This window comes from Anomalospiza imberbis, chromosome 17 (assembly GCF_031753505.1).
Source record: "Anomalospiza imberbis isolate Cuckoo-Finch-1a 21T00152 chromosome 17, ASM3175350v1, whole genome shotgun sequence".
Taxonomy (NCBI): Eukaryota; Metazoa; Chordata; class Aves; order Passeriformes; family Viduidae; genus Anomalospiza; species Anomalospiza imberbis.
This window is the reverse complement of record NC_089697.1, coordinates 9,650,122-9,677,886: the sequence shown is the minus strand read 5'-3', so window position 1 is coordinate 9,677,886 and position 27,765 is coordinate 9,650,122. Positions and strand designations below refer to the sequence as shown.

The following is a 27,765-nucleotide window of genomic DNA, read 5'->3' as shown; positions in this document are numbered from 1 at the left end:
ATTTTTGTCATGTCGTTTGCCTAAAATAATAATAAAACTCTCTTTGTTTGGAGCTGGAAAGGGAAGAGCAGCGTGTTTATTTCATGTATGACTCATCAGCTCAGTGTTGATACGCGAAACGCTTCAGAAGCTAACACTCTATAGAGATGATTGTTTTTAATATAAAACAGTAAATGTTTAAAACAACCATTCTTTTTTTTTCTCTCTCTCTTTTCTTCCTGTTGTGGCCAATAAAACATAAGGCAGGCCATGTAGCTTACATTTTAATAAAATTAAGTTATTTGGTGCCTTGTTATTACAGTCTTTTATTGGAAAGTGGAATAAATTGCACACAGTGGAGTCATAGGAGGGAGAAATCACTGCGAATAAACAGATTCTGGGATGCATTTATTTGCTGGTTTCATCTCAGAGGAGGAAGGCTTTCCCCAGGAGAACGGAGGCAGCCCCGGGGTTCCAGCCTTGAGTTTTTGGGGTCCTGGTGCCACAGTGGGGTCATCCCAGCCCCATCCAGCTGGCGTTTTCCATGGGCATCCCCCAGGAGAAACCTGTCCCGTGGCTGTGCTCGACCCGCCGCAGTCCCAGGCGCCGGGGCAGCTTGTCCTCCTGCCCATCACACAGCCAAAAGCGTTGGTCCCGAGGCTCCCTGCTGGAGGCTGGCGGTTCCTAGGCGAGCGCCAGGGCACACCAGGAGTCCTGCCGGAGGGGCACGCTCAGCCCGGGCTGCGGGGCCATGCTGCTGGGGGAGAAGCTGTAGTCCTCGGGTTCGAACTTGAACTCGCCGTGGCCGCCGGCCAGCGCCTCGTCCGACTGGCTCTGTGCCTGCCCCGGGGAGGGAAGCAGAGGGGTGTTAGCAAGCCTGCCATTAGCCACTGGCCCCTTGTCACAGGGCAGAGGCAGGACTAGGGTGCGTTGGGAAGAGAGTGGGTTATCCCTGATGCTAAAGTTCCCTTCAGAGCAGTCCAGAGCTGGGCAGGATGGTCCCTGCAAGCAAAATGACCAGGCAAAGAGGAGGCATCTGCATTTATTCATTGATTAAATATGTCCAGTTTGGAGATCTTTAGGTGTGTGTATATTTTTTCAGAGCACAGCACAAACCAGATTTCTTGGTTTCAAACAAAAACCCCCACCCTACATGGTGTAACCAGTGCTGCACCAGGCCCTTGGGTGCTGGGGATGAGTTTCCTCTCCATACACACATGTCCAGCTCAGGGAGTGCTTAGACTCAGCATAAAGACAGTGATGAGCCACAAAATTTTGATGTGTGGGTGGATTTAGAGCTTTTTCCTTCCTATATCAAGGTGAAATAGCAACCAGCCCCTAAGAAAAGCTTGGGACAGAAGTGAGGCCTCAGACAGCATCACGGCTCTGTGGTCACTGAACGCCTCAGGGCTGTGAGGTGCAGATAACACATGCCCAGGGTGCCTTTTCTTGGGAGCTACAGAGGATTCCACCCTGGGCTGATCTCATCAACTCAACAGTGTTGTGCTTTCATGGAGGGAGGTGGGAATTAACCTCAGCTCAGCACTGAGGCCACAGCAGAGCTTGGACACCCCAGTTCTCCACTGCAGGATGAAAGATCCCATGGGAAGCCAATAGGCTGAGGACCTTTCTCATCCACAGCATCTTGGCTCATGCTCCCTGCTTTTCTCAGCCTAAGGGAGTCTACCAGGCTGGTGGCCACAGTGCAATTAATTAATTGCTTCACCTCATCAAGGCCCCCAGATGCCATGGAGGCGTGTGGATCACCCACCCCAGCAGGAGATGGCTCTGGCCCTCCCCTTACCTGGGACACCGACACGATGGTTTGTCCGGGGTACTGTGAGGTTGTGCTGGGCTCTGACTTTAAAGTGACCGTGCTGTCTGAGTTGGTAATGGAAGAAGGGGAGTTAGTGGCCGAAGTTGTGGATCCTGGAAGACAATTGGTAGAGGGCAGTGAAGCAGCGTAGGTGCAAACCTGCTCTTAAGGAAATTTATATTTTAGCAGCCACCATGACATCTCACAGCATGACTCAACTGTTTTCTTTCTAACACATCTGTGTCAGAAAACACTTCGTATTAGGCTGTGAAGATGCTGATGGAGGAGGAGCAACCCTTTCACAATCTGGCAGTGTTTTGTTCCCATTACTCAATTCAGCCCAAATCTGCTCAAACATGAGCACTGGTGCACTGGAACCAGGTGCCCACAGCCCAGAGGAACCTCACAAGAATTTGAGAGCACTGAGATTTCCCACCGAGCATCTTCCTATCACACAAGGTCTATGCAGAAATACAGGTCCCAGATCTAAAGCAGTCACCAAAGAAAAATTCTCATTAATTTCTAATTATCATAATTTCCTGCAGAAGAGGAAACATTGTGAACTGTGCTCCAAGACCCCGGGATGGATCACAACAGCACTGTACCTGTTGAGGCTTTGCCTTTGGTAATGTTTTTAGGCTTCCTTTTCCTCGTCTGGATGCTTTCCTTTTTCATGGCCAGAGGTCGTGGTACCTTGACATTCATAAAGTTTGAAATCATTAATATTGTATTTTATTAAGCTCCTTCCCACATGTGTTGCTCTCCTATTTCTGTGCTGTAGCTCATGCAAAGCACCTAAAGTCCTTGTCCTTCACTAACAGCTATTTTTCTCTGCATCAGGCCTTGGCTGGAAGATATATAAGGCTAACAGCTAAGGCTTTCCCACAAATTTTGTTTTTTCCTTTATTTCCTATTTTTCTTTTCCTGATTTATTAGTGACCTTTGCGACGGGGCCCTATTAAATTACATTGACAGACTGAGAGCCTACAGGGCTCAGAGGGAATGGGCCTGGGGTAAAGAGGCTTCAGACTTTATGGAGGGTTGGAGTCTCCTCTTGGGCTGGTGGACATGTCACCAACAGCTCCCATCCTCCGTGGGTAAATGTTATCAGCCAGCCTCCATGTGGGCTCCTCAGCCTCCTTCACACATTCTTAACTAGCACATAGAGAAGAAATACGCTCCTTATCTCAGCCTGGGTTTGTGGAGTTTCAGCCTCCAGCTACTGGAGCCTGGTAAGCTTTCATTTCATGGAATCCTAGGATGGTTTGGGTTGGAAGGGATCTGAAAGATCGTGTAGTTCCAGCTCCTCTGCCACAGGCAGGGATACCTTCCACTATCCCAGGCTGCTCCAAGACCCATCCAGGCTGGCCTTGGACACTTCCAGGGATGGAGCATCCACATCTCTGGGCAAGCTGAGAGCATTCCATCATGCCCTCAGCCTCACCCTGGAGAACCCCAATAGACTGAGCTTTAAACTGTTCAAGGAGATGGTACAGCTCTGCTGGGTCCAGTCTAAAGACTGGTCCTTCCAGAGCTGATCTCCTAGACCTGCTGGGCAGCGACCCCAGATCCCAGAGGGTCCCTCTGGTGTGGACGTGCTCCTCACCCCGTGAAGCTTCATGTATAAACCGCAGGCGTTGCAGACGGGCTCGCCCTCGGCGTTCCTTCTCCACAGCGTGGTGTTGGTGGTGTGGCAGTTAGTGCAACAAAGGCCAGCACGTCTCGATGAAGACTTCAAAACAAGCAAACAAACACGTGAGTGCACACACAGGAGTGATGAGCTGGGAAGTTTCCTTTCATATCAAAATGAAATCTCCAAGTACACCATATTCCTGGAAAATGCGGAACACGCAAGAGCCAAATTCAGATCAAAGAAATTGCATTCAAATGAGATCACTTTAATTTGCAAGTGTTTGTTTGGTTTGGGTTTTTAAATTTTGTTTTGGTTTGGAGGTTTTTTTTTTTGAGATTGATAAACCTGTAAAATATCTTTGCAACTCATTTCACAAATTTCCAACAGATCTGCTGGAAGTGATCAGGACTCAGAACAAGGAGAACTTCCCTTCAGGACATCCACTCAGATGGAGAAAGAGATGGAAAATGCCAGATGGGCTTTAAATGCACAAAGAAAACTTATGCTTTAAGTGAACTCTTCTGTTTTCCTGCACTCAGAGCTACCACTAAAGTTAGAAACATCTCAATTAATCTCTGGGTCATGACAACTGAAATCAGTTGGCTAAAGTGAGCAGAACCAAACTGAACTGGTTCATGATGAGACCAGGGAGATTATCCTTCAAGTCTCACAGATAATCTGTTCTCTTACAGGCTGTAGAAACACCCTGCAGACATTAATTAACAACATATTTTGTGAGTGCAGTGATTGCTGGCTCTTAAACATCAATAATTCCAAATGGAGAAGGAAAATATTTTGGCAGAAGCAGCAAACTAATTTCTGACAACTTTCCTCCAATCCGCTGGAAAATTCACATCTCTCTTTATACAGACTTGTCAGCTCAATAGGCATTTCATTTGAGAGTTTTTGCACATCAGGTATTGAAACTATTTTAATAAAAGACCTCACTAAGTGTGAGATACCTCTGTCATAAGTAATATCTCAGGCTCTCCACATTCAGGTGTCTAAATATGTTCTTCAGCCAGCAGAAAAATTGTTTTGAATCTGCTCAAAAGCAGACAAAAGGTGATGGAGGCAATAAAGAACTCCCTGTTTGTTTATTTTTCCATTATTGCTTGATATCATGACTGAGCAATATAACAAATGAGGTGGGAAGAGGAGGATTAAAAATAAAATGTTTTTACAAGGTTAGCAGTCAAATAAAGATCAGCTTTGAATTGCAAGAGGTACAAGTGACATGCCCTAGGTTTGATTCACTCGTTGCTCAGCAAAGACATCTCAGCAGCTATTTGCAAATAATGGCACCACTTTGGGAATTATTGAGCTTGCAAGAAATAACCAGGCAAAAATAATAACACACCAAAGCGTGAGCTGACAAGCTTGGCACAGAGGATGAGACAACGACCTTTGTCCCTGACATGGTGTCACAGCAAGATCCTGGGGCAGCTACACAGTGCCCTTTAGAGCCTTTCAGCTGCCAGGACTGTGCTGCTCTTCCCTGCAACCAGGAGGGACCTCGGCTCCCATGGGAGCAGAGGGAGGTGCTGAGCACCTGAAGGATGCAAGGATTCTGAGGTCCAACTCCTGCTGTGAGCACGGAGGGGAATTTGGAGCCACTCAGCCCTGGAATAACTGCCTGCTGTTATCCGTCCTTGCCTGCAGATGGGGAAAGACTTGTGCAAAGCTCTTTGGAAAGTCTCAAGTTTTCTGGGCCACCACAGGTCCCTGTGAGGGAGTGACACACTCTCCCTGTTTCACACAATGCTTTGTCAGCAGCTTGCAGATGAGGTGACAATGAGACCTGTGGCTGTGGTGGCCCAAGGGCAATGCCAGCCCTGCCAGAGCTCTGCCCACCCTGCCAGGACTGCATCACAACCTGCCTGTGGCCTTCCTGTGGGGACAGTGACAAGTGCCTTCTGTGCATCCTGAACGTCACTCTGCAGGCTGGCTCCTCCTCACACAGCCAGGGAGAGGAGAAACCATCCTACATCACCAATATTACAATATAAACTTCAGAAACCCCATGAGAACCTGCCCCTGCACCACAACCTGCCAGCTAGCAAGAGACAGTCAAGGCTACCATTGCTCACTGAAGGACGAGGGTACAATATATTATTGCTGGTTTCCCAGCAATTCTCTTGAAAGAAAATGCATTTCTGCCTGCCTCCACCCCACTGCCTTTGTAGCATTTTGACCTTGTTAGGAAGTTGTTGACTTCAACATTGTGCTCAGAGTTTATTTATACAAATGCACCATCCACTAAAACAAAAACTCTTCACAGACCTGGCTTGACAGCCAAGTGCTGCTGATAAGCTCAAGGAATGGTGAGTTGGTGTCTATTGAATTAACTGAGTGTGAGAGCTGCTTGGAGAGCCCAGAAAATTCAAAGCCAGCAGGCAAGGTCCTTCTGAGGAGACCAAGCTGTCAGGGACTTTGCTTCACCTCCTTTTCAAACATGGAAAAGAAACCACCGGATTTCACAGGAAACAAAAAAAAAAAAAAGGCACTGAACCCTCAGATTTAATCAATGCTTCTATGCCCCCATTTCCAACAGATTCGAGGGGACCTGTGGTTTACAGCAAAGAAGCTATAGCAAAATGTGCTGAGATATCTGGGCTCAACTCCTGAAAATGGGCAACTCGGAGGCTCAGAGGCAAAGGCAGCAGCATCCTCTGAGATTTGCCTTTGTTACCCAAGGCTCTGGGCAAGCCTGCACCTTGGAGGATGAGGAAGCAGTAACAACTGAGGGGCAGAAGAAAACCAAGGCAGACACCGTGAGGTGGCTCCAGGATCCTATTAGACTGCCCCAGGGCTGTGATACATCCCATCCCCACCTTCAGCTAAAGTGTCACCAAACCTCCCTGTGCATTGCAAATTGTGAAAAAGGACAGGCTGAAAAAATTCCTCCTGGGCTGAGATGGAAAAAGTATTCTCTGAGCCAAGCTGGAAGAATTCAGCTGCAGGTTAGTCCTTCAGCTCTGGGTGGTGTGGGAGCTGCTGAGCACAGGACAGCCACTGTATCTGCCCGCCGTGCTCCACTGTGCAGAGCAGAACCTCTCCTGACAGGGGGAATTGCAGCTGCCTTCAACTTCACCAGCTGCTCCTGGTTTCAAAGGTGATCTGGATTTTCAGAATAGGTCTAAGATATCATCTTGTGAAACACACCAAGAAACTTTGGCTAGAAAAGGTGCTGCCTAAAATAAAGCGCTGCCTCCATCCTCCTCTAACACAAACCCTTTCTGCTGAGAGCCATAGCCTTTTGAATCCAGACACAGGCTGGAGCAGAATGGCTGTCCCAGCTGTGTAGAGGATGTTGCCCCTATCTCAAAAAGTAAAGGAAACAAAAAATGAAGTGGAAACTACACAACTGCTGCTCTCCCCCTCCCATGCAGGAGCAGGCTGAGCGGCAGGACATCATTCCTGCAGTGTTATCTGGGCCGTGTTGTGCTCTCTTCTGAGGGACTTTGCTTTGTGAAAGCAGAAGTCAGAATAACTCCCAGAGTGGTGTCTACATACAGAACAAAGGTCGTAACGTAAAGGATGAAAGCAATTTTTTTTTCCCTGTGTCTGTATTTCACTGCACTGTGAAAATGGATTTCACTGTTCCTACAGCCATAGATTCACTGCGTTCACTGCTCTGCTCCCAGAGCTGGCATCCTCTTGCCCATCACCTCTTCTTCCAAAAGGGCAGATCTTGTTGCAACAAGACATTTCACATCCTTGGGAAAACTCAAGGTTTCAAAATGTTTTGTTCCAAAGTCAGAATGGAAAGTCAAAATTGCAGCCCCTTTTCTAATCCATAAACCAAAATTCCCTCAAGTACTTCAACCCTAGCAAAATGCTTCCCCTGCACAAGAATCAGCTCTTTCATTTAAGCTTTATCATTGTTGCATTTATTGCCAAAATAATAAAAATTTGGAAGTACTTTGGTAGTTCCCAACTATATTTGCTCATCACTGGAGAATGGTCTTAATTCTGCAAACAGGCGTTTTCCATCAGAAAACTTTGTTGAAATGTTTGTTGAAAAATGCCTGATGGGTGCTATAGATGAGGCTCAGGCAGGCAATGCGTGGCTGTCTCTCTTCCCATGTGCTGAAATAAAATACGGAATAGCAGCGAGATGTCTCCAATTCCCCCAGGGAAAAGCTGCTTAAAAATCCCCTAGAAATTCATCCAGTGACACATTTGGATGCCAGTCTGAAATACAGAGTTGGATTTGAACTGGTTTGCACATCTCTGTATGCACGGGTCATGTTTGCTCTGAAGAAATCAGCAGCGTAACTCTGAGATCTGTGACACAGCAGCGACCGGGGGTTCAGATTTAATGTCACCACATTTAAGGAGACAGAAGGATTTTGGAGACACAGGCAAATCCTGCTGGACAATGCTGAATGTTACACAAAAGTGCCTTGATTTTAATGACATGAACAAAACAGGAGTATTTTCCATGGAGCTACTACTCATTTCATTTTGCAAATCCAGAGCTACATTTCCGAGGGATGGAATCAGAATGAAACATCTTGCTCAATCTCGACTTTTTCTTTATTCCTGACTGATTTTCATACACAGGAACTTGTCACTTTTGGGTTATTGCTAATAATTTGTTTTGCAATACCAAAAAAATAACTGCAGGAATACACCCCTAGTGAAAGCCCAAGGAGCTCCCAGCTGTTCCCCAGAAGAGTTCCAACAAACATCCTGTTTGTAATGACGGCGTCTGATGACAAGCTCGGAAACCAAAACTGTTACCACCAAGTTTAAACATCCCAAAGCGACTCCACAAAATAATAAAAAAGGATGTGCCTTTCCTCTCTCGCCATGGGATCCCAATTGGAGGAAGCCCAACATTACATTGACAGAGGGAATTAATGCTTTAACCAGCAGGGAAACTGGGAACTGCCAAACCCCAAGTTTTCCCCTAAGGCAAGAGGGTGAAGGCAGCAGGGAGCAGGGCCCCATCCTGCTCCCATTGTGAGCAGCCACAAACCCACTGGGCCAGCTCAGGACCAGCCCTGCCTCCTGTTCAACTGCTCTGCCTAGACTGTGTCTGTCTGCATGGAGAAGTAGGAAATAATAATAATAATAATAATAATAATAATAATAATAATAATAGAATACAAAGCAAAACACCCACAGCAGGAACAGAGCTAGGGGAAGCCTGCAGGATCCTGACCACAGGCAAGAGTGATTGTTCCTGCTCGGCTCTGGTGCTGCCCTGGGACCCCTCCAATGCCTCCAGCCCTGTCTCCACTGCCCACCACTCGTGCCAGGGCAGAAACCCCTCTGCCTTCATCCCATTCCCCCGACCCTGGCCAGTTCTGTGCTGTAGCGCGGGTGTCCTGGCATTTAATCTGTGGGAGGTCAAACAGAGCATCACACAAGTACAGAGACCCCAACAGCCACCGTGACAGCCCCCCAGCCTCTCCAGCCAAGCCCGGGTGGAGCAGGGGATCCCGGCGGGGTTTCCCTCTCTTACCAGCCTCTTCTGCGGCTTGAGCGGCCGGTTGATGCCGTTCATTTTGTGGTAGAGCCCGCAGGCGTTGCACAGGTAGTGCCCGGTGCCGTCCTTCCTCCAGAGCGGGGTGGACATGGCTCCGCAGTTCACGCATTCCCGGCCGTCCCCGGGGAACTCCTCCAGGTACTCTGCAATAAACACCGGCGGCGTGCGGGTCAGGAGCCATCGCAGCGCACGGGGATGTCCCCGGGGAGCCAGCGGGAGAGGGTCTCCAATCCTCTGTGCCACAATACTAGGGGCGATCCCTGTCCGGAGGGGGTTTACCTCCACCCTAAATGTGTGAGCCAAACCCTTTATTTCCTTCACACCCTAAACTTTTAATATTTTGTTCAAAGACCGCCTATTCCCCCATCCCTTCCCCAAAAGACGCCAAAGGGCTGAATACGGCTCGGGTCTCCCTGGGATGGGGAGGCTCAGGGTCATCAGCGGCACAGTGCGATGTTATCCCGGAGTGCAAAAATAAATGGGAGATGGGGCAAAATGGGGCGATTTTCCTGATTTCCATCACGAAACACACCCAGCCTCTGGCCGGGGACACGGGCCGGCCGGGGAAGGCTCTGAGCTGCCCGCCGAGAGATGCCGGGCTGGCACCCGCGGGCATCCCGGGCTCCCCAGGAGAGCATCACCGGCCGCCCGGAGCCCCAATTCCTGCTAGAGAGAAATTATCGGGGGGGAAAAATAACAAAAAAAAAAAAAAAAAAAAAAGAGTCGCAGAGCACCGTCCGCGGTCCATCCCTGCCCCGAGCACGGCTCAGCGGCAAACGGGCAGCCCGGAGCGAAATCGGGACACCTCTCCATCAAGAGTCGGTCTTTTACTTCCGACCGCTTTTCTCCCTCTTTTTAAAAAGAACTTGTTGTCCTTCTTCTTTTCTTTAGAGGAAAAATATCTTCTAAATTCTTTTTTTTTTAAATCTTCGATCGGATTAATAATGATGCAATGGAAAAGGAAAAGGAAAAAGAGCGTAACTTTAAAAGGGGGGAAATGGAAAATAGAATTAAAATGTAAAGAGAAAAGGTAAAAAATATTGCAGTAATCCACCGAATTAAAAAAAATGAAAAAAAAAAAAAAAAAAAAAGAATAGTTTAGGCTACTTGAGGGAGTTTACACTATCCAAGAGCAAAAATAAACGGCAGAGAGGACGGCAGCCGCTATCCTGGATCATAAAGCACCGAATTCAAAGTGCAGAAAAGATTTCTGAGGCATCACCTCCCTCAGCAGGACGATCCTTTCCCGCACAATGCAAAGAATTTTCACAAAGAGAAACCCTGGAAAGAAACCGCTGCCCAGCACCTCCAGCGTGGCAGGAAAAGCCAAGCCGGGGAGGCAGCTCGGTGGGGAGGGGGCTGCTTCCTTGCTCTAACTTTGTTCTTGGGGGGAAGATAAGATAATTCGGTTCACCGCAGTAAAGATGATAACGCGGCTGAGATCTTGAAGTGGCTTTTAAAGGACTTTGCAAACCACAGCCGGAGGAGGCTGGTGGAGTGCCCCCGGGGTTATAAACCCCGCGCAAGAAGAGTCCTGTTAAATCAAGCCCGAAACTTTATTTGCTCAGAGCTTGGTTTAAGGGGACCTTCGGTGTGGGTGCAAAGGAATTGAAGTTTATTGTTCAACGCCTGAGCGCCTTTCGGTGTCTCCCCAAAGGCCGCAGAGCAATGCAGCTGCGGACCTGTTTGGGCGAAGGCAAATAAGGAGACCGAGAGTCTGTTCAAATATAAACTAATTTACCACAATAAATTACTTAAAAGGGAGGGAGCTATAAATCTGCCCCGCTAATTTAAACACAAGGGTAAGTATTGAAGCACAGGCACAAAGTCGATATTGTGGCAAGGAGATATCGCGGGGGTGGTGGTGGGGTGGGGAGGGAAGGGGTTGAACGGCCTCTGCTTCTCTGTCCTCCGGGGAAATTGCTCTGCTTTGAAACGTGGTCTTTGCCCTTCTTGTCACACACGCATCCCCCTCCCTTATCCCACCTCTGTCCGGGGTCAGCCGCACACACCCCGTTCCCGGACCATCTCCCCATCCCTGGATAAAATCATCCTCTCCTCTCCCGTCGGGGATGCCAGCGGGACAGCTCATCCCGGGGCCGGGCCACCGACACACAGAGGGGATGGGGTATGGGATTGGGATGGGGTATGGGATTGGGATGGGGTACGGGATTGGGATGGGGTATGGGATTGGGGTGAGATACGGGATTGGGATGGGATACGGGATTGGGATGGGATACGGGATTGGGATGGGGATGGCTCCCACCCGGCGCCCTGAGACGTCGCTGAAGGGCGACGGCGACCTACCGAAAGTGGACCTGCGGCCGGGCAAGGCCGCCTGCCTCGTCTGCAGGCTGTGCAGCACGCTGCTCTCAAAGTGTCCGGCCGTCCAGGAAGGCGGTATCTCGGGGGTCACGTAGGCGGGGTAGGGGCTGGAGTAGGACCCGTTAACGGAGCGCACCAAGGCGTTGCCGTACTGCTCCCGGCCCCCGCCGCCCAGCAGCAGGGGCCCCTGGTAGGCGCCGTCGCGGCCCGAGGGGCTGCTGCCCGGCGGGCTGTGCGAGTACGAGAAGCCCGAGGGCGGGTGGGGGCTGCCGGCGTTGAAAGCCGCGGCCTCGCCGCCGCTCTGCCCCCAGCCCGGGGGGTTGCCGAGGTGGCTCTGGTGCGGCTCGCAGCCTTGCAGGTAGGGCAGCGTCTGGAGGACGGAGGGCACCCGGGTGGTGGGCACGTAGACGGGCGAGCCGGCCGACGAGTGGAGGAAGTTGCTGGAGTCGTGGGAATAAGCCGACTGGCCATGGTTGGGCGTGAGGGCCAGACCCTGATACATGTTCCGTCCTCGGCGGCTGCGGCTGCTCAGGGCCCGGCCGGCTGCGGCCCGGCGGTGCCGAGGGGCTCACTCAGAGGAACCTGGAGGGAGAACCGAGAGCAGCGGGCTGAGATCCCGCACACACCGGGCACCGGACAGCCTTTCCCCCGCCGAAAACGCCTGTTCCTTGCTTCAAGCAGGGGCTGAAATTTGTAATTTTTTTTTTCTTTGTTTTGTTTTCCTTTAAACTTTCCTCTGAGCCCGGAGAGGATTTGTTCTCCTTGGAACGGGCAGCGACCCCTCCGGCACCTTCACCCTTCCCGCCGTCTGCCTGGGCACCTCCAACGGGCCGGAAAAGCACTCTAACTATTATCTTTTTTTTTTTTTTTTTCCCAATAGTATTTCCCTTCCCGTCCTTTTTTTATTTTTTTTTTTTTCCAAACCCAGGGCCTGGAGCGCAGCTCGGGGCCTTGTTGGCGAGGACGCGGCCGGCTGCGGCCCCTCGGGTTCCCTGCGGGAGCGGGTTCCCGACGGATCTGGGCAGAGATCCAGGATCGGGAGCATCCCCGTTGTCCCCCAGCCACCAGCGCTGCCGTTTTCCTGTTAAAAAGTGCAGCAACCCTCGAGTAGGCCTCTCCGTGCGGACGGAGGGCTGCAGCCACCGAACCCCGCAAGAGCATCCCGCCCTGGCCCGCTCCTCCCGCACAGGTACTCACATGGCAGCGTGTCGGGAGCGGAGCCGGGCATGGCCGTGGGGGCATGGAGCTGTGCTCAGACCATCCAGGGAAATCCCAGCAAAATAAAAATGATAATTAAAAAAAAAAAATACAATGAAGTTCAAGGCAGAGGCAGGAGAAAAAAACCAAACCAGCAGGACCCCCTGGAAGAGAGGGGCTGCTCTCCCCCGCTGTCCCCCCTGTCGCCTCCCCGTCTCCCGTGGGTGCGTCCCTGGCTCTGCCCGGCGGGGAAGTGGCGGCGGCGGCTCTGGCTCTGGCTCTTTACGGCGGCCCCGGTGCGGGCCGGCCCACGTGACGGCCGGCGGGGCAGCCCCGGTCCCGGCCGGGATTGGGCGCCTCCCGCCAGGGGGGGGACGGGATAAGTCCCGGCGGCTCCGCTCCCGGCGGGGGGGACGCGCCCTCAGCCTCCCCCTGGCGCGGGGCCGGGCGGAGCGGGGGCAGGATGCGGCCCCCAGAGCGCCCCGCACCGCCCCGGGCCCGCCGGCCGCCCCCGCAGCGGGGCTGGAGGTGTCCGCCCGCCCCCGGGGAGGGCTGGGGGGGGCTCCCTCTTTTGCGGGCCCCGCTGCGTTTTTGGGGTTCGCTCCCACACCCCGTCTGGAGCTGACGCCCACCCGCCCCGGGCCGCCAGGAGATGCTGGGGCGCACACCGAAAACCTCCCGGCGGGGATCTGCTAGCGCCGACGATGAGAGCGGGTGATTTTCTGCTCCGAGAGAGCGCTCCGGTTCTGCTTCGACATAAACCCCATCCTTAAGGGGAAGGGGCGTCTCAGCCTGCCGCCGGCCCGCCCTGACTTTGTCAAGCGGCCCACGGGCCCGCCGAGGATGCGGCGATGCTCGCAGCTGGCCCGTTCCGGCCGTGCCCGGCTCCGCGCGGCTTTGCCACGTTCGGAGAGCAGCTCCGGCCCCTCACCGTCCCGTCGGGGCTGCCCCGCTTCCCGGTGCTCTGCTGTTCCCCGGGGGAAGCAGCCGAGAGAAGGGTCCTCCTGCCTGCAGCCCCCTGGCCGAGTCGCTCTGGCCTGGCGACGGGGACAAAAAAAACCCTCTCCCAGTTGATCCCCGTCGGCGCGAGCCGGGAAGAGACTTCAGAGGGGAAGGAGCTCTTAGTCCCAGCAGCCCGCTTACCCCGGGTAATTCAGCCGATTTAACTCTCCTCCGGTACCGGCCAGCGAGGAAATAATTCCATCGTTACCGGGATTTGTTCCCCGGAATTATTGCGCTTTTGCGCAAAGTCGCTGTGCCTCTATCTCCTCCCCAGAGAAACGGGGAAAAACCCTCGGCGAATCTCGCCCGCCGCTCGCTCCATCCTCGGGCAGACAGAATTTTGTCACCCGCAGGCCTCTACCGACTGGATCGGACCCCGCTCGGCCCCGGGATCTCTCCGGTCACGCAGCCGGCGCTGCCCACCCGTGCGGTCCCGGCGTCCGGGGGAGCCCGTCCAGCCTCGCCTCCGCAGGGAGCAGCGCTGCGGGAAGGGTGGGAAATTTCAGCTCCAAAATAAACTGGTGCAGGAATGCCAGCTATTTCCCTCGGAATAATGCAACGCAACTGGCTGGAGATGTATTTATTTGCTCGCGAAAGCGGCCGTTTACGGCTCGCAGGGTATCCCTGTGTCCCTGTACCCGCAGAGCAAAAGAAAACAAAACCAAAACAACTAATTCCCCCAAACAAACACAGAAAAAACAAAACAGAATCTTAAAAAGGAGAAAAATAAGGGGGGGAGGGAAGGATATTTTTAAAAAGTCAGAAAAATAATTTTTTTTTAAAATGTGAAAAAGCTATAGAAAAAGAAAATAAAAACCCGGGAAGCCGCAGCCCCGTGGCGGCAGGGATAAAACCGTACCTACAGAAAACTAGCCCCACACCCTTCGTTGCTGTGGCTGAGCTACCGCTGGGGCTTTCTTCGTTTCGTTTCGCGTGTGTTTCCAGTTTTCATAATTTCAAGGTGTTACTTAACTAATTTATTACATGTAACTTTATTTTTTTTTTTAATACATACGAACTGCTCTCTCCGATCACTTCTGGCGTTCTAATAAATGTGAAAACGTTGAAATAAACGAGGCGCTGCGGGATGTACCCGGTGAGCGTGTTCACGGCGGAGGAAACCACCGTGCGCGAAAACCTGCCCGCGGACCTGTGGCGTGTCTGTGGTCAGATCCATCCAGCTGTTGGGTTTTTCTGTTTTTTTTTTTTTTTTTTTTTTTTTTTTAAACTAGTTTTTCAACGCATTTTATCCTCCGGTGGTGTCGGGGCTGCCGAGGCCGCGGCGTGGAGCGGCGGGTCCAAGGAGCGGCTCCTCCCGCAGCCGCGCCGGCAGCGCCCGCGGGAGCGGAGCAGCTCCGGGCAGGTGCTGCTGCGACACCGAGGGTTCCAGCACCACATTCCAGCCCCCGCTGGGCGCCGGCCTGTGTTGGTGTCACCCACGCGTGAGGACTGCCTGTGGCGTCCACGGCGTGGGAGGCCCCGTGGTTTGGGGTGTTTGTAGGATTTTGGGTAAAGGGGACAGGCAGGGGGCCTGGGGGTCCTCCTCTGTGAGGAAGGCCCCGGTGGGCGATGCTTTATATGAAGTGGGAGGCAAGGTGCCAGCGTGGCAGCGGAGATGCCCTGTCCGCAGCCCTCGCACTGCGCCCGGGGAAGTCACCCCGGGGTGGGGGACACGGGGACCCCGCGGCTCTCTCGGTGCTCACCCTCTCTCTGCCAAGCTCATGGAGAGGATTAGATACAAAAATCGTAACACAGCGCGGGTGAGGGTGATGCCCGGAATCGCCGATCCCTCTCTGCCACCCCCGCTGCGAGGTGGGACAGGCGGGAAGGCCTCTCGGGAGAGGTACCCTGGCGGTACCTCCGGCAGCTCTGACCCCGGGGTCAGCCCTTGCCGGGCTCACGGTCCGTTTGACGGGCTGAGTCCGAGCCGGCTCCACTCTTCCCGGGGCATTCGACCACTTATTTTGAGGGTGTTGGAAAGGGACCGACCTCTTCCTACAGGCTCCCCGTGCTCCCTCACCGCCCCGTCCAGGCACAGCTTGACTCCGGCTGAGTTCCAGAGGGGCCGGTGCGGCTCGACACGGCCCCGAGGGAGCCCTGACCCCTCCAGGTGAGGCTCCCCCGGGCCGGGACAGACTGCCCGGCGCCCCGGCCCCTCGGCCCTAATCCTGCTCCGGCTGATTTGTGAGTCCTGCGCGGGCCGGACGCGTGGGAGCGTCCTGCGCCGTCCCGGAGGGGGCTTTTAGCTCCCCCTTCCCCCACGGAAAAGCCAAGGGGAAAAAAAAAAAAAAAAAGAAAAGAAAAGACAAGTGGAGAGAGAAGGGCAGAAACGTTCCCGCTCCTGCTGCACCGGGCAGGGCAGCAAGGCTCACCCCGAGCGTGGAAACGTCGGTTACCTTTCCCTCAGTGCACTGGGAGGTGACGATTAGTTATGTCTCCTTTCCTTGCTCTGCCTCCTCCGGGTGCAGCATCCTCCCCCGGGGCTCAGAGGCGTTCCACAGCCCCCTGCCCTCGGGGATGCCGGGCAGGGCGAGCTCTGACCTCCGAATGGAGCCCAGGCGGTGCCCGCGCCGGGCTCTGCGGATCGCCCGCCCAGCCGGCACCGGGCCCCTCCGCTCCCTCCGTCCCGAGGCACCCGGTGCAAAGGGAAACCCATCGCGTATTTCGGCCCTCCAGCCCCGATGGGCGGCATCGGGCTGCTCCCCGGCTCTGCTCCCAGCTCCCAAACGAAGGACAAACTGCTCGGGGGCACAGGGATCTCTCAGGAGCTGCTTCCCCTGCCTGTGAATGAGGGACATGAACAGGAGGGGACCGACAGGGCCTGTATCTCCTGCATCCCCTGGTCTCCATTGCTGACGCATTCCCAAGTCCACATTCCCGGGTCTGTATCCCTCCATCCTACCCCCAGTCCCTTCCTGCCCAAGGGATGGGCTGGTCCCTGCCCAGGGACCAAGCTCAGGTACCTCCTGCAGTCGAGGCCAGGCTGATTCCAAAGGCAGGGCTGTGATGGACACAGCCAGGGCTGGGGGACATCCCATCCAGCGAGAGGCTGTGGGCAAGGACTGAGCTGCCCCAGCTCAGCCAGGCAGGGACAGATGGGTTTTGTGCCTGGAAGAGAGAGAAGAGAGAGGGGATGCCAGAGGGCTGTGTCTTAAAAGGGTTAAATAAACAGCAGGGTCTGCCAAAAATATTTATCTCCTGTTATATGCATGTGGCTGTGGCTCTCAGGAAGGGGGAAAGTTTGATTTTTTGCCCCTCTTGCTCTGAGATCCTGTTTTCTTCCTTAGCCCACAAGGATTTCAGTGGCATGGGAAATAAAAGGTGTCCAGCAGAGATGATGTTGCTTGCTGTCCCCTACAGATCCTTTATACTGGGACGCTTCAGTCTCAGCCATTCCTCCTCTCACAAGCCAAAAACGGCTACACAAATGAGCCCTTTTCATTCAATATTTAAAGGGTACAAAATGCCAACTGCAGTGCGTGCCTCCCTCAGATGGGTAATTTGGCATGTGCCTCCTAAAAGTGACCTTTGCTTGTGTGATTTGGACCCAAATTGTTTAAAATTTATTTTCCTCCCAGGTGGATTTAACAGAAGCTCCAAGTTGCAGAGCAGTCAGGAAATCCTCAGGCTGACATGGCAGGCCCAGTGAGCATGGGAATACTCTGTGAGGGACAGACCACACCATTTTTTTGCAGATGGCCAAACTGGTCTCCATGTTTGCCTTATGCAGGGGACTCTGAGAGCTCTAACTTTGCCCCAAGCCCAAAGGACAAGGACTTCCAGCCCAAGGAGGATACACAGACCTAGGAGGGCTCAGCATCTTGCAAGGGGTGAGGGAGGGTCTGACTCCAGCTGGGAGGTTCTCCAGGAGTTGTGCCGTGGGCAGGAGCAGTGGGTGACTCAGGATCCAGCCATGTGGGCACGCTGGGGGACGCCCTGGGTAAACGTTTGTGGGGTTGAAGCCGGAGGGCACAGAGAGGCACCAGCCAGGCAAGGAGAGGCAAAAAAATCTTCTCTACTCTGTAATGGAAAATATTTCCCTGTACAAACTCCAGCCTGGTGGGCTGATGCTGGGCATGCCAGCCTGGTCCTGGCAGAGGTCTGATATCAAACCACTTCCAGAGCCTGTCCAGCTACGCAGGGTTTTCACCGTGCTCCCCACCGCCACTATGGGCAATAAATGGGGGAAGGAAAAAAAAAAAAAAAAGGGCTATTTTGGTATATTAACCTCTTTGTGGCCAGGTGAAAGGTTAAATTCACATGATTCATTGGCGGCTGAGAGACAGCACTTTGTTGCTAGGATTTTGGGGAATGCGGAGGGCTCCAGAGAAGGAGTCTCGCTAATCTTTAAGGGAGGGAGCCAGGCTCCTGTCTGACGGCTGCAGGCCCAGCAGCTCTGTGTTTCATTTCAGACTGTCACTCTCCTATCTCTCAGCTCACTCCCAGCTCCAGCTTGCTGCCAGATCTTGGGAACTGTTAACTCAGACAAATTTATAGATGGAAAAAGAACAGTTAGCCATTGTTCCTGGGGTGGGGGAGGGAGGAAAGCGAGGAGCTTCGGCCACCAAAGTCATGATGTAACCTGGTTGCTGCTTGGTTGGGAGAAATGTGCAAAGGATCTTCCTCTTCCCATGCCAGGGAAGGAAATTGGGCCCATTATGTTACTGCTAGATGTTTGGATGTGTGATGTTGGTGCCCAAGTCATTTGGAGATATTTGTACAGTGTTTCCATAAAGTAGAATCTCCCAGCTGGACATCTCTGGGGTATGAGCTCATTTTCTTCATCTCAAGTCGTGTGATACTGGGTGTTTTTCCTTAAAGCTTTGGGATCTGGAGTAATGAGCTCTAATATCAACAGCAATGTTCTCATAAACAGAGCCCCTCACTATGTGGGATGCTGAGAGGAAACTGGAAGAGCGAACATGTCAAGGATTAAAAAAGAAAAATCCATCTGGAAAATAGGGAAACTCTCAGATTCATTATTCCTTAGAAGTGCAATGACTTTGAAGGAAGCATTGCTGATTTCATCTACCTTGGAGAAAAGTGGGAGACTAAGAAGTTGTTGTCTGACTGGTGCTGTGGCCCTGACCTCTGGCTGGATACACTTCCAACCAGCCTTCAGGGTGGAAAGACTTTAAGTTTTCAATACAACATTAAACCCCATATCTGGAAAACACAACACTCACTCACCTTAAGGTTTGCTTTATAGATTTTAGATGGTCTGTGGCTCCTGAACACGAATCTCTTTTGGAAGTTTGCCTTCCCAAAGTACCCAAAGAACAGAGCGACAGATTTTGGTTGTGTTCACCTCCTACACAAGTGTTCCTGCAGTGAGGCTGTACCTGTATTACCTTCCTCATGGTTTCTGTAGCCCTTGCCCATCTGGAATCATTCCTGATTCTTTGAGCATTTTTGCTTGGAGGGAAGGATTGGGAAGGGTCTAGAGGGTGTCAGGTGAGTCTACCTGGCCACTTCTACATGTAGTTCAGGAGAGGAGTCCCTGCATCACTGTGGGATAAATCAGTTGTGCTTTTTATAGCTGCTTTGAATCTAGAGCTCCACTTTTTATATCCTTACTTGTGTGTACAGAGTAGAAGGAAGCAAGAGATTTTTGATTTAAAATATAAATAGTGAGAAGTTATGCACTTAGTAAATCCAACCACTTGAGAATCTGGCTAAGTAGAAGGTGGCTTCTTCTTCCAAGGTCTGAAGGTCTGCTGAAGTCTGTTGTTTTAATCCGGACACTGCATGGATTTCATTCTGAAGGCCCAGAATATGGCATGGTCCCAAAACATGACTCCCTTATTTTACTTACTGGAGTTTCATTTAACTCTGCACTAACAGGGACAGAATTTCACATCTTATAAAATTTCTGCCCTAAATAACCTATGCTATTAATGCTTGTTTTCTGCTTTATTTGATATCTTTATTTGATATCTGCTTTATTTGATTATAGAAGCACTTATTTTTCCCCATTTCAGGCTTGGTGTGAAGTTCCTGACTCAAAAGCCCAGCGTTATACAGATGTGTATTTCTAAATACAGGTCTGAATGAACCTCTGGTGGAAGTCTTCCAATGGAGTTGATACAGGTGCCCTAGGGATAAATTTAGGATACTATCTGCCTTATGGGCTACTTTTCATTTTACATCTCTCTCCTCATGTGTTTTATGGGTCTAAAAACAATTTTCAGGAGGGAGAAATGGCACTGTGACTTCTCATAATCAAGGTACTGAAAGGATACGACAAATGACTGGTGCAGCCTTTTCTACCTATTAGAACTAAATTCAATGTTCCTTGCATTGCTTTGCTGTGCTGCATTTGAATACCCCCATGCCCAATATTCTTCCTGCCCTCACTCACTGCAGGCTGTGCTGTCCTTTCACAGCTTCTCTGCCACATCTGAACTGCCTTGGTTTGGGTCAGCAAATCTCTTCTACCTCATGGAACTTCCCTTCCCACTCCTCTCTGCCTCTTTGGTTGCATCCCTGACCTCTCCCAGCCTCATTTTTCACCTTCTCAATGCAGCCCTCACCAGCTGCATTTTTCATCTGCTTTGGCATGAAAACATGGCTCCAATTAGTTGGAGAGGTGGTATGGAGAGGGAGAGGTGGAGAGGCAGCTGGTTTGGCCAGAGTGGGGAGCAAAGCACTCCTTTGTCTCTCTGGGCTGCTTAAGAGCTGCAGTGGCTTCCATGGTTGAAAGCTCTGGAGTTGGGAAGCGAGAGATGAAAGCTTTTTATTGCTTTTGCAAGTAGAAAGTCAAGCCAGAACCTGGGCTTTGCACCATGAGAGTTTTAGTCCTGGATCACAGCGGGTCCTGCCCAGCTGCTTTCTCCCAGCACGGTGGAAGCCCACCAATGCTGTGGCCAGGGAGAACATGGCAAAGGGCCACTCACAATCTCCTGATGGCTCTTGAGATTTCACAGGAACAGCCTGAGCAAAGCCATGTGTTACAAGAAACCTCTGGAACGATTTTAAGAGAGCAGAGATATGCAGAAGCAGAAGTCCTGGCAAGCTTTCATTCAGTTCCCCATGGAAGGGAAGAAAATTATGAGCATGCATATCCCATCTGACTGTACCCAGGCCAATCTCTAGGTAGAGTTTAACCATTGTCCAGCTCTTCCAAACCTTCAGCCTCACATCTGGTCAGCTGGTCCCTTCCTGCAGCCAAAAACTGGGGGTCTTCCTTTCCGGGGCCATTGGCCAATCTGCATACAATTGCTGCTGTGGGTTGAAACGGAGGTCACCATTGAAATCGTGTGTTTCCAGGAGTTGTTTGACCAAACAGAATTTACAGACCAGGACAGTTATTGACAGAGCTGACAAAAGAGATGCTCCAGTGATTTACAGTCCAGGTGTGTTGTCAGAGCAACTTATTTACCTGAGATCCCAAGAACTGTTAAAATTTAATCCCTAGAGACCTTCTCTGCAGCCCCTTGAAGGGTCACACTTCCAGGACCATTTGAAGTCACCATGCAAATAGCCAAAACTTTAGGAATTTCCAGGGGAAATAAGAGCAGATACAGTGATTTTAAATGGTTTTAATGGGTATAAAATTGGAGAGGTGAGCTGATATAGGATGCCCTTTCCCTTAACCCAAATGTACAATTTTCCACAATAAAACTCATTGAATATATACACATTAGTCAGGATTATCTCTGAATGTCTAGCAGGCTAAGAATATGGATCCTGGAGACGTCAGCAGGAGGATTCATTAGAGGAGATGGCAAGTGCTTGGAAATGGGAAATGTATTCTCTTATAAACACAGTCTGCTCTGGGGCTGACCTTAGGACTGAACAGAATTGGCTGGAGAGATGGAGAAGGCAGGGAAGGAAAACAAAGTTCATGCACAGTTGTCTCCATTTTTTTTTGAAACAAAACTACCTTATTGAGGTTCCTGTAACTTCTCTTTGTGTTCCAAGTTAGGGGAACTCTCACCATCAAAGCTGAGACCACTGAAAAGGCAATGTCAAATCAGCCCTGGTGAGACAGCTTTTGCAGGATTTGGGTGTATGTGATGTGACTTCTGGAGTGATTCTCCCTCTGCTGATGTGATGGAGCTTCCACAAGGTCAAAGCACTCCACACTTCTTGTCCCACATACCAGATAACTTGTTATTGTCTCTTAACTCTTACTTTCCATTTCAACTCTTGGATATCAGAGTTCATGTATTTGAGTGAGTTCTTGCACTCCAAGTAAAAGATGCTGAATTCAAAGCTGCTCTGCGTGTGCCTGGGCTGGTTTCCCCTTTGTTGCTGCCTCTCCTTGCTCCCTCATTTGCCTACTGAGCAAAATGAGAGGAGCTAGCACAGAGTATGAAAGGAACTCAGCGAGCCAACATTGACTCCTACCTCATATCTATTAGCTGTAAATTACTTTAACATGAGTGACATCACACTTGACTCTTGGTAAAACAGTGTTAAGTTAGTGGGTAATAAAACAGCTTGACACTAATGATGGGTTCTGTGTGATAAATTACTGTCAGTGATCAGATAAGGGTTCTTGAGACTAACCTTGAACTAAATCTATTTTGTTGCTACATCTTGTGTGCAGTGTTCCACTTCTCACTGTGGGGATTAAGGGCTCAGAGCCCAATCCTGCGCCGTGCTGGAGGGGCAGCTTGTGTGCAGGAGCATTTCCAGAAGCTGCTTCCAAGCATCAGGCTGCTCCCACGAGTGGAGCAGGGAGGGTTTGGCCTCAACCTTGAGAGCAGCATCCAGCTCCATGGGCCTCATGGTCACTGAGATGCTGGAACAGTTTCCAGCAGTGACTTCAGTATACAAATCTCTGTTATAAAAAAAAAAAAAAAAAGGCAAAAATAAAAAGCATTACACAACTAAGGGGTGGATCCCGAAAGTTTCATTTTTTGGTGAGTTTCATGTGATGGGTTTCATTATGGAATATTTTTTTTGACCAATTCATTAGGTCTGTCCTGCATACCATGGATGTGGATGACCTCAGTGAGAATGGAGAATGCTCAGCAGCTGGCTGGATCAGGTCCTCATTCAAAGAACTCGTTTTACTTGCAAAACTTTGGGAGAAAGCTTTATACCCAAGAACTGGGAGCTGGCCAAAGTCAATGTAAAACCTGGGATTTTGAATATATTTTTGCATGTATTTTCTTTGGACTCTAACCAGGGTGCTGCTTAGAAAAGGCTTCCCAAATTGTTTTACATTGTTATTGTTATTTGAGGCTCTGTTTTCATTTATCAGTCAGGTAAGACGCCTGGTTGATATTTTTTTATACTACTTCTTGTTTAAACCATTGTATTAAAACATTTACCATCATCCATTTTCATGGATAATCACTGTTGTCCTGGCCTTTTTATTACCTGGAATAATCCTGGAATATTTGGGTGTTACAAATGGCTGCAACAAAGAGAAGTTTTCACTGTGTACATCCAGATACCTCATTCATCTGTGATTATGACAGAGCTCACATTAAGATGCACTGGTTTTAATGCAAGTTGTAATTAATTTTGGAGAGGAGAGTCCTTGAGAGGGTGGCTCCAGTGCAGGAGAGAGGAGTGTGGGGAAAATGGCTGGATGTGTCTGGCTCTTCCAAGGAACAGGCTCTGCTGAAGCAGGGACCCACATCAGGGGTACTGTTAACTGCTTCTGCTCTCAGTTCTGTGCTAAAACACAACATTTGTATTGGTGCTTCCAACCCAAAAGACAAGTAATGAAGAGCCCTGAGATACCATTTCAGTCAAATTATTAATTAATCTCTAGATCAGTCTATGGGCAATGGTTGGTTGTGCACAGAAGGTGATCTCAAGGATGGAGATGAGGGCTGGGCTCTGTCTGTGCCCCTGATCCCTGCTCTCAGGGCAGGTGGCACAGGAGCAGGGGCTGGAGGGCTCATGGGCCTTCCTGCAAAACATCCCCAGTGAAGCAAAATCCATTTTGTTCCATGTATTTCTCCCACTGAATCCCATTTTTCTCAGAATTTTCTTGGCTGTTCAGCTCCATTTGAAAGGAGTGGGCCTTTTTCTGCATGATTCAATGCAAAAATAATTTCTCTTGGCTTTTTGTTTGTTTGTTCATTTCTGTTCCTTCCCATCCTGTATCTTGATTCCCTGTGGAAAGAGAAAAAACAAAAGGTAAGGAAAGAGAAGGAAAGTAACACTTCTGCTTGGAACAAAAGGGAGGAGCCTGTGTGGGAGATGTCAGATGGAGCAGAAAATGCCTGGACTTTTTCCAGAAACCCCCATCCACTTGAGTTGTGGATACAATCAGTTTATCAAAACACTCTCTGGTGCATTGCTGTGAGGGAGTGGAGATGTCCCTTCATCAGGAGAGGTTTTAAAATGGGTTTACACAGCAGAAGTGAGGTTCTCATCTCTATCACAGCCCCTGTGTGCAAAGCAGGAAAGGTGCAAGGGGAGACAGAGAGCAGCTGGCACACTCGGATGTGCCCCAATGGAGCTGGGAGGAGATTTGGGTGTGGTGGCACTGGTGACACTGGGCACACTGGCAGTGCCACTGTTTGCTGACCCTCTGTGGAGATGCAGCCCTGCTCCCTCCTGCTGTCCCTCACAAAACTACCCCCTCCAAACTCACCCATGCCCGAGCCCTCATGGTCCCTCCTGTCCCTCCTCTCCCTCCTCTCCCCTCTGCTTCCCAGCCAGCTGCTGTCCCGAGGGGAGAAGCCCAGAGCTCTCTTGGTCACTGACAATTTGCTCTCATCAGCACTGAGGAGCACCTGCAGCCCACCCTCCCACCACTCAGTGCTGACCCAGGTTCCTGCAGTGAGGGTCTGGGGGGCACTGGGGACATGAAATCCTCACTGGGACCTGGTCTGCTCCCCAGACTGCCCTGCAGCTCCACTGCTTGGAGGAGGGGAGGCATGCCAGCAACATTTGGGCAAGGTCCGCGTGTGTAGCCAGAGCTGAGGAATTCCTTCTCTCTTCCATTCCACCCTTTGATTTACTGAGCACGACTGGGGGCACAGATTTTACATCCCTACTTCTGACAGAGCAGGCCATGAATGTGTCACACACATGCTCACAAACGTGTCTGGGCTTAAACGCTTTTGTTTTCAACATTTTCCATTTTTTCCCCTTTCTTTCCCTTCTCTTCCCTCCCTTCCCAGACATAATTTAGCCCAACCAACCAGAGACACTGTGACTACCATGATGTAGGAAAGAAACCATCCCTGGATGGAGCAGCAGGCTCCAAACAGCTTATCCAGCAGATGCATGAGCAGGAAATACAGTCTCATGTCCAATTTCTCATACCTTATCCATGACTGCTGCACTCACAGAACACATGCAGCCCAGTGACAGGCAGTGCAGAACGATTTTGGTGAGAGCCTTTCCCCTTCTCTCCAAACCAGGCACTTTATCTGGGAGGGAAGAGGGCTCTGGAGAGGTGCTGGTTTGGCTGAGATGGGAAATACCCCTGGGCTTAGGTAAAACAGCCCAGGCACTGGGAATGGAGCCGTGCCCACATTTGCTTTGTTAATTAAGCTTAGCTTGGGCTCAGAGGGACTTGTTTTGGAGGGCTAAATGAGATGAGATGGAGCAGAGCCCAAATGCTCTCTCTGCTCTCTGGAGCTGCCTCTGGGGCTCAGGGAGGTATTTGTCTTATCCTTTTGGACCTGGATCTGGTCTCTCTTTCCCCAGAAGCACCCTGAGTCCATCAAGCAGTGAAAACACTCGATGTCACAATTTCCCCAAGCACAAGCAGGACCTCCTGCCCCAGACAGCCCAAGCTCTCCCCAGCCAGCCTTATCCTAAAGGCAGAGCAAGGAGCAGAGGCCAGACTTCCACAACAGCCATGCACTTCAATATTCCTGGATTTGTGAAAGGAAAATGTTTTCTATCCTCATCTCCTGCATGACGGGACCTTCAGCTTTCACCCAAACTTCATCCTACACAAGCTGTTCCCCTGCTTTGCAAGAGGAGCTTTTCAAAGAGCAGTAAAAAATATTTTGGTTTGTTGGGGACTCCAATGTGGTCTGGACAGAGCAGCTTGAGGTGGCACTCTAAGAAACAAACTGTGACCAGTTTCCATGCTGGGATCTTGGTGTTAAACACCCTTTAGTGCTGACTCCGTGTTTCCCTGACCTTTCCAACACCCAGTTTCAGCAGAAATTTTTCTTATCATCTATTTTTTTTTCCTTATTATACTGTGCCATAGAAAAAAAAGGATAGAGTGACTAGCCTAATCCAAATGAAATTCCCCTGGCAACAAGAGCAGGAGAGCAAGGATTGTGCCCTGAAACACGGCACTGTGCAAGGTTGCAATAATAAAATCATTGAGAACTGTGGGAAAGATGAGTTCAAAGTTTTAGAGAAATCCCACCTGGGTGGGTTTGTGTGGAAACACTTATTTATGCATGTCAGCACCACTTGCACAAGAAAAAATTAGCAAATCTCATCCCTGACCACTGTTTTAAAATCTTATTTCTGCAATTTAACCCACACGGTGAAGTTTTTTTTCTGAGTAGAGTTCACTGTGCTTTAAAAAGGTGCCCACAAATTTAATAACTATCATGACAAAGTTTTTACATTCTTGCCTAGATTCCAGAATTTTCCTCTAAGCTGGCTGGCCGTACTGTAAAAGTTGGTCATAAATATCTGTCTTTGGTATAATAAAAGCAATGTTTATATTCTTGACAGAATGCATTTGTGAACTTACAGTCATTAGAGATGTAAACTGAAGGCAAGAAGATAACCTCTCTCCCAAATGTTCTATTTATTTCTGTAAAGTAATTTGTATGATTTATCTTATAGACTAAGGTTTATGGTTCACTTTGAACTCCAGGTTCTTAACTCAGCAATTGCCTGTTTGGGCTGAAGCGTATAAGTGATGGCATGACCCAAAGTGCTAGATGAAAGGAAAAAGACAAAAACAAGGCAGGCTTCTGGGATTTTAACCATCATTTCTATATTCCATTGACATCGCTGGGTTAAATATTTTCCTTTGGAGGCCAATATGATCATTCCATATGTGTGCCATATCTCCTGGTGGCAAGGCAGAGCGTGGAGCACGGGCACCTTCAATGAACCGTGCCAGGATGTGTCCGGCTGGGAATGCCAGGGGGTCAAACCTGGCTTCAGTCAGAGCTCCCAGTTTACAAACATCCATAAGCATTAAGGCAGCATCTAGTTCATGATTCATAAAAGAAGAATTTGGTGTGGCCCCGTGTGCTGCTGCTGTGCTGGGCTGGAAAGCCCATACCTTCTAAAGCCCATGCTTTTTAAAGCCCATGCTTTTTTAAAGCCCATGCCTTCTAAAGCCCACAGTTTTTAAACAGGCTCCGAAGTCTTGTTTGCAGGAGATAATATTTATTACTGAATAGACACAATCTTCCTGACTTTGCAGTCTGAAATGAATCTCTAGGAGCCGTGACCTGCCCCATTCATCCAACACCAGCCAGAGAAAGCTGTTGATGTAGCAGGAAAGCTCCTACAGCACTCAGGTTTGGGGCAGATGCTCCAGAGCAGTGCTGGGGGTCTGCAAAGCTCAGCACAGAGCAGTGCTGAAAAGGTGGGGTGACCCCAAGTTTCTGTTTGGTTTTGTGTTTTTACCACCATCTTTAAAGTAATGTCTCATTCTGACACCTTGTAAGAAGGCAGTGGATGTGCTGTGCTGAAATATTTAAGGTTGGTTTAGCTGTCCCCACCCCTGAGTGTCTTTCTGTAGACAGGAGTGGCATCTTCAGGGAGAATTGCTGGAGGCAGTGTGGGACCTGCTCCCACCATGCTGTGGGTGCTGAGTGCAGTTCGGGGGAAATATTTGGTTTCTTTCAGCCCAAATTTTAGCAGATTCCTGGTAGAAGAATGTAATTAAACACAGCTCATTTCTCCACCAGTGCCATCAGAAGGGATGAAGCAATTTCTCCATCACTTAGCTTGGCAAAAATATAAGAGACTCAAGTGTGTATCATGAAATTTATCTTTTTTTTTTCTTTTTTTTTTTTTTTTTTTGAATAAGTGAGAAAATCTGGAGTAGGAGGAAAATTATCATTCCCAGACCTGGCTGGAAGGTGGAGTTTATATTCTGTAGGAAACTTGGATTATTTAAGCCATTTTTCATTCCAAATCAGTGTCAAAAAGTCACCTCTCCTCCAAGAACAGCTCATAAACTGGAAATTTTGAACATTTTCCATTGAGAAACATCTGAACAGGTCAATAACAGAATAATATATATCATATATAGATATGAGATATAGATATGAAATATATACCAAAATAAAACCACGAAAGTCAAACTATTCATTTTGTCACATTCCTCCTGCCTGTTCTCAGAGCAATGGGGTATCTTCATGTTTTCAAGATGACTAAAAACAAAAGCAGCTGACT

At 50.0% G+C, this 27,765-nt stretch overlaps 2 protein-coding genes across 2 annotated transcripts in view; both read right to left on the bottom strand.

The window, feature by feature from the left end:
* Positions 1–27,765, bottom strand: part of RPS21 (ribosomal protein S21) — a 131,245-nt gene that overhangs the window by 98,975 nt on the left and 4,505 nt on the right. The gene's annotated exons all lie outside the window — the stretch shown is intronic.
* GATA5 (GATA binding protein 5) lies at positions 467–13,882 on the bottom strand. The gene is made up of 8 exons (XM_068207942.1): positions 13,594–13,882; positions 12,451–12,499; positions 11,236–11,835; positions 8,905–9,071; positions 3,402–3,527; positions 2,401–2,488; positions 1,784–1,908; positions 467–819 (listed from the first exon to the last, which is right to left on the bottom strand). The coding sequence occupies exons 3-8, from the start codon at positions 11,753–11,755 to the stop codon at positions 664–666; spliced, it is 1,182 nt and encodes a 393-aa protein (XP_068064043.1). The 5' UTR covers positions 11,756–11,835; positions 12,451–12,499; positions 13,594–13,882; the 3' UTR covers positions 467–663.

What these genes read in the sequence shown, in the direction of transcription:
- GATA5 (XM_068207942.1), bottom strand. Translation starts at nt 11,755, where the DNA reads ATGTATCAGGGTCTGGCCCTCACGCCCAACCATGGCCAGTCGGCTTAT. An exon ending in TCAAGCCGCAGAAGAGGCTG is followed by an intron (nt 3,528 to 8,904) that starts GTAAGAGAGGGA and finishes CTTGTTTTGAAG; the next exon opens with TCTTCATCGAGACGTGCTGG. An exon ending in TATACATGAAGCTTCACGGG is followed by an intron (nt 2,489 to 3,401) that starts GTGAGGAGCACG and finishes ATGAATGTCAAG; the next exon opens with GTACCACGACCTCTGGCCAT.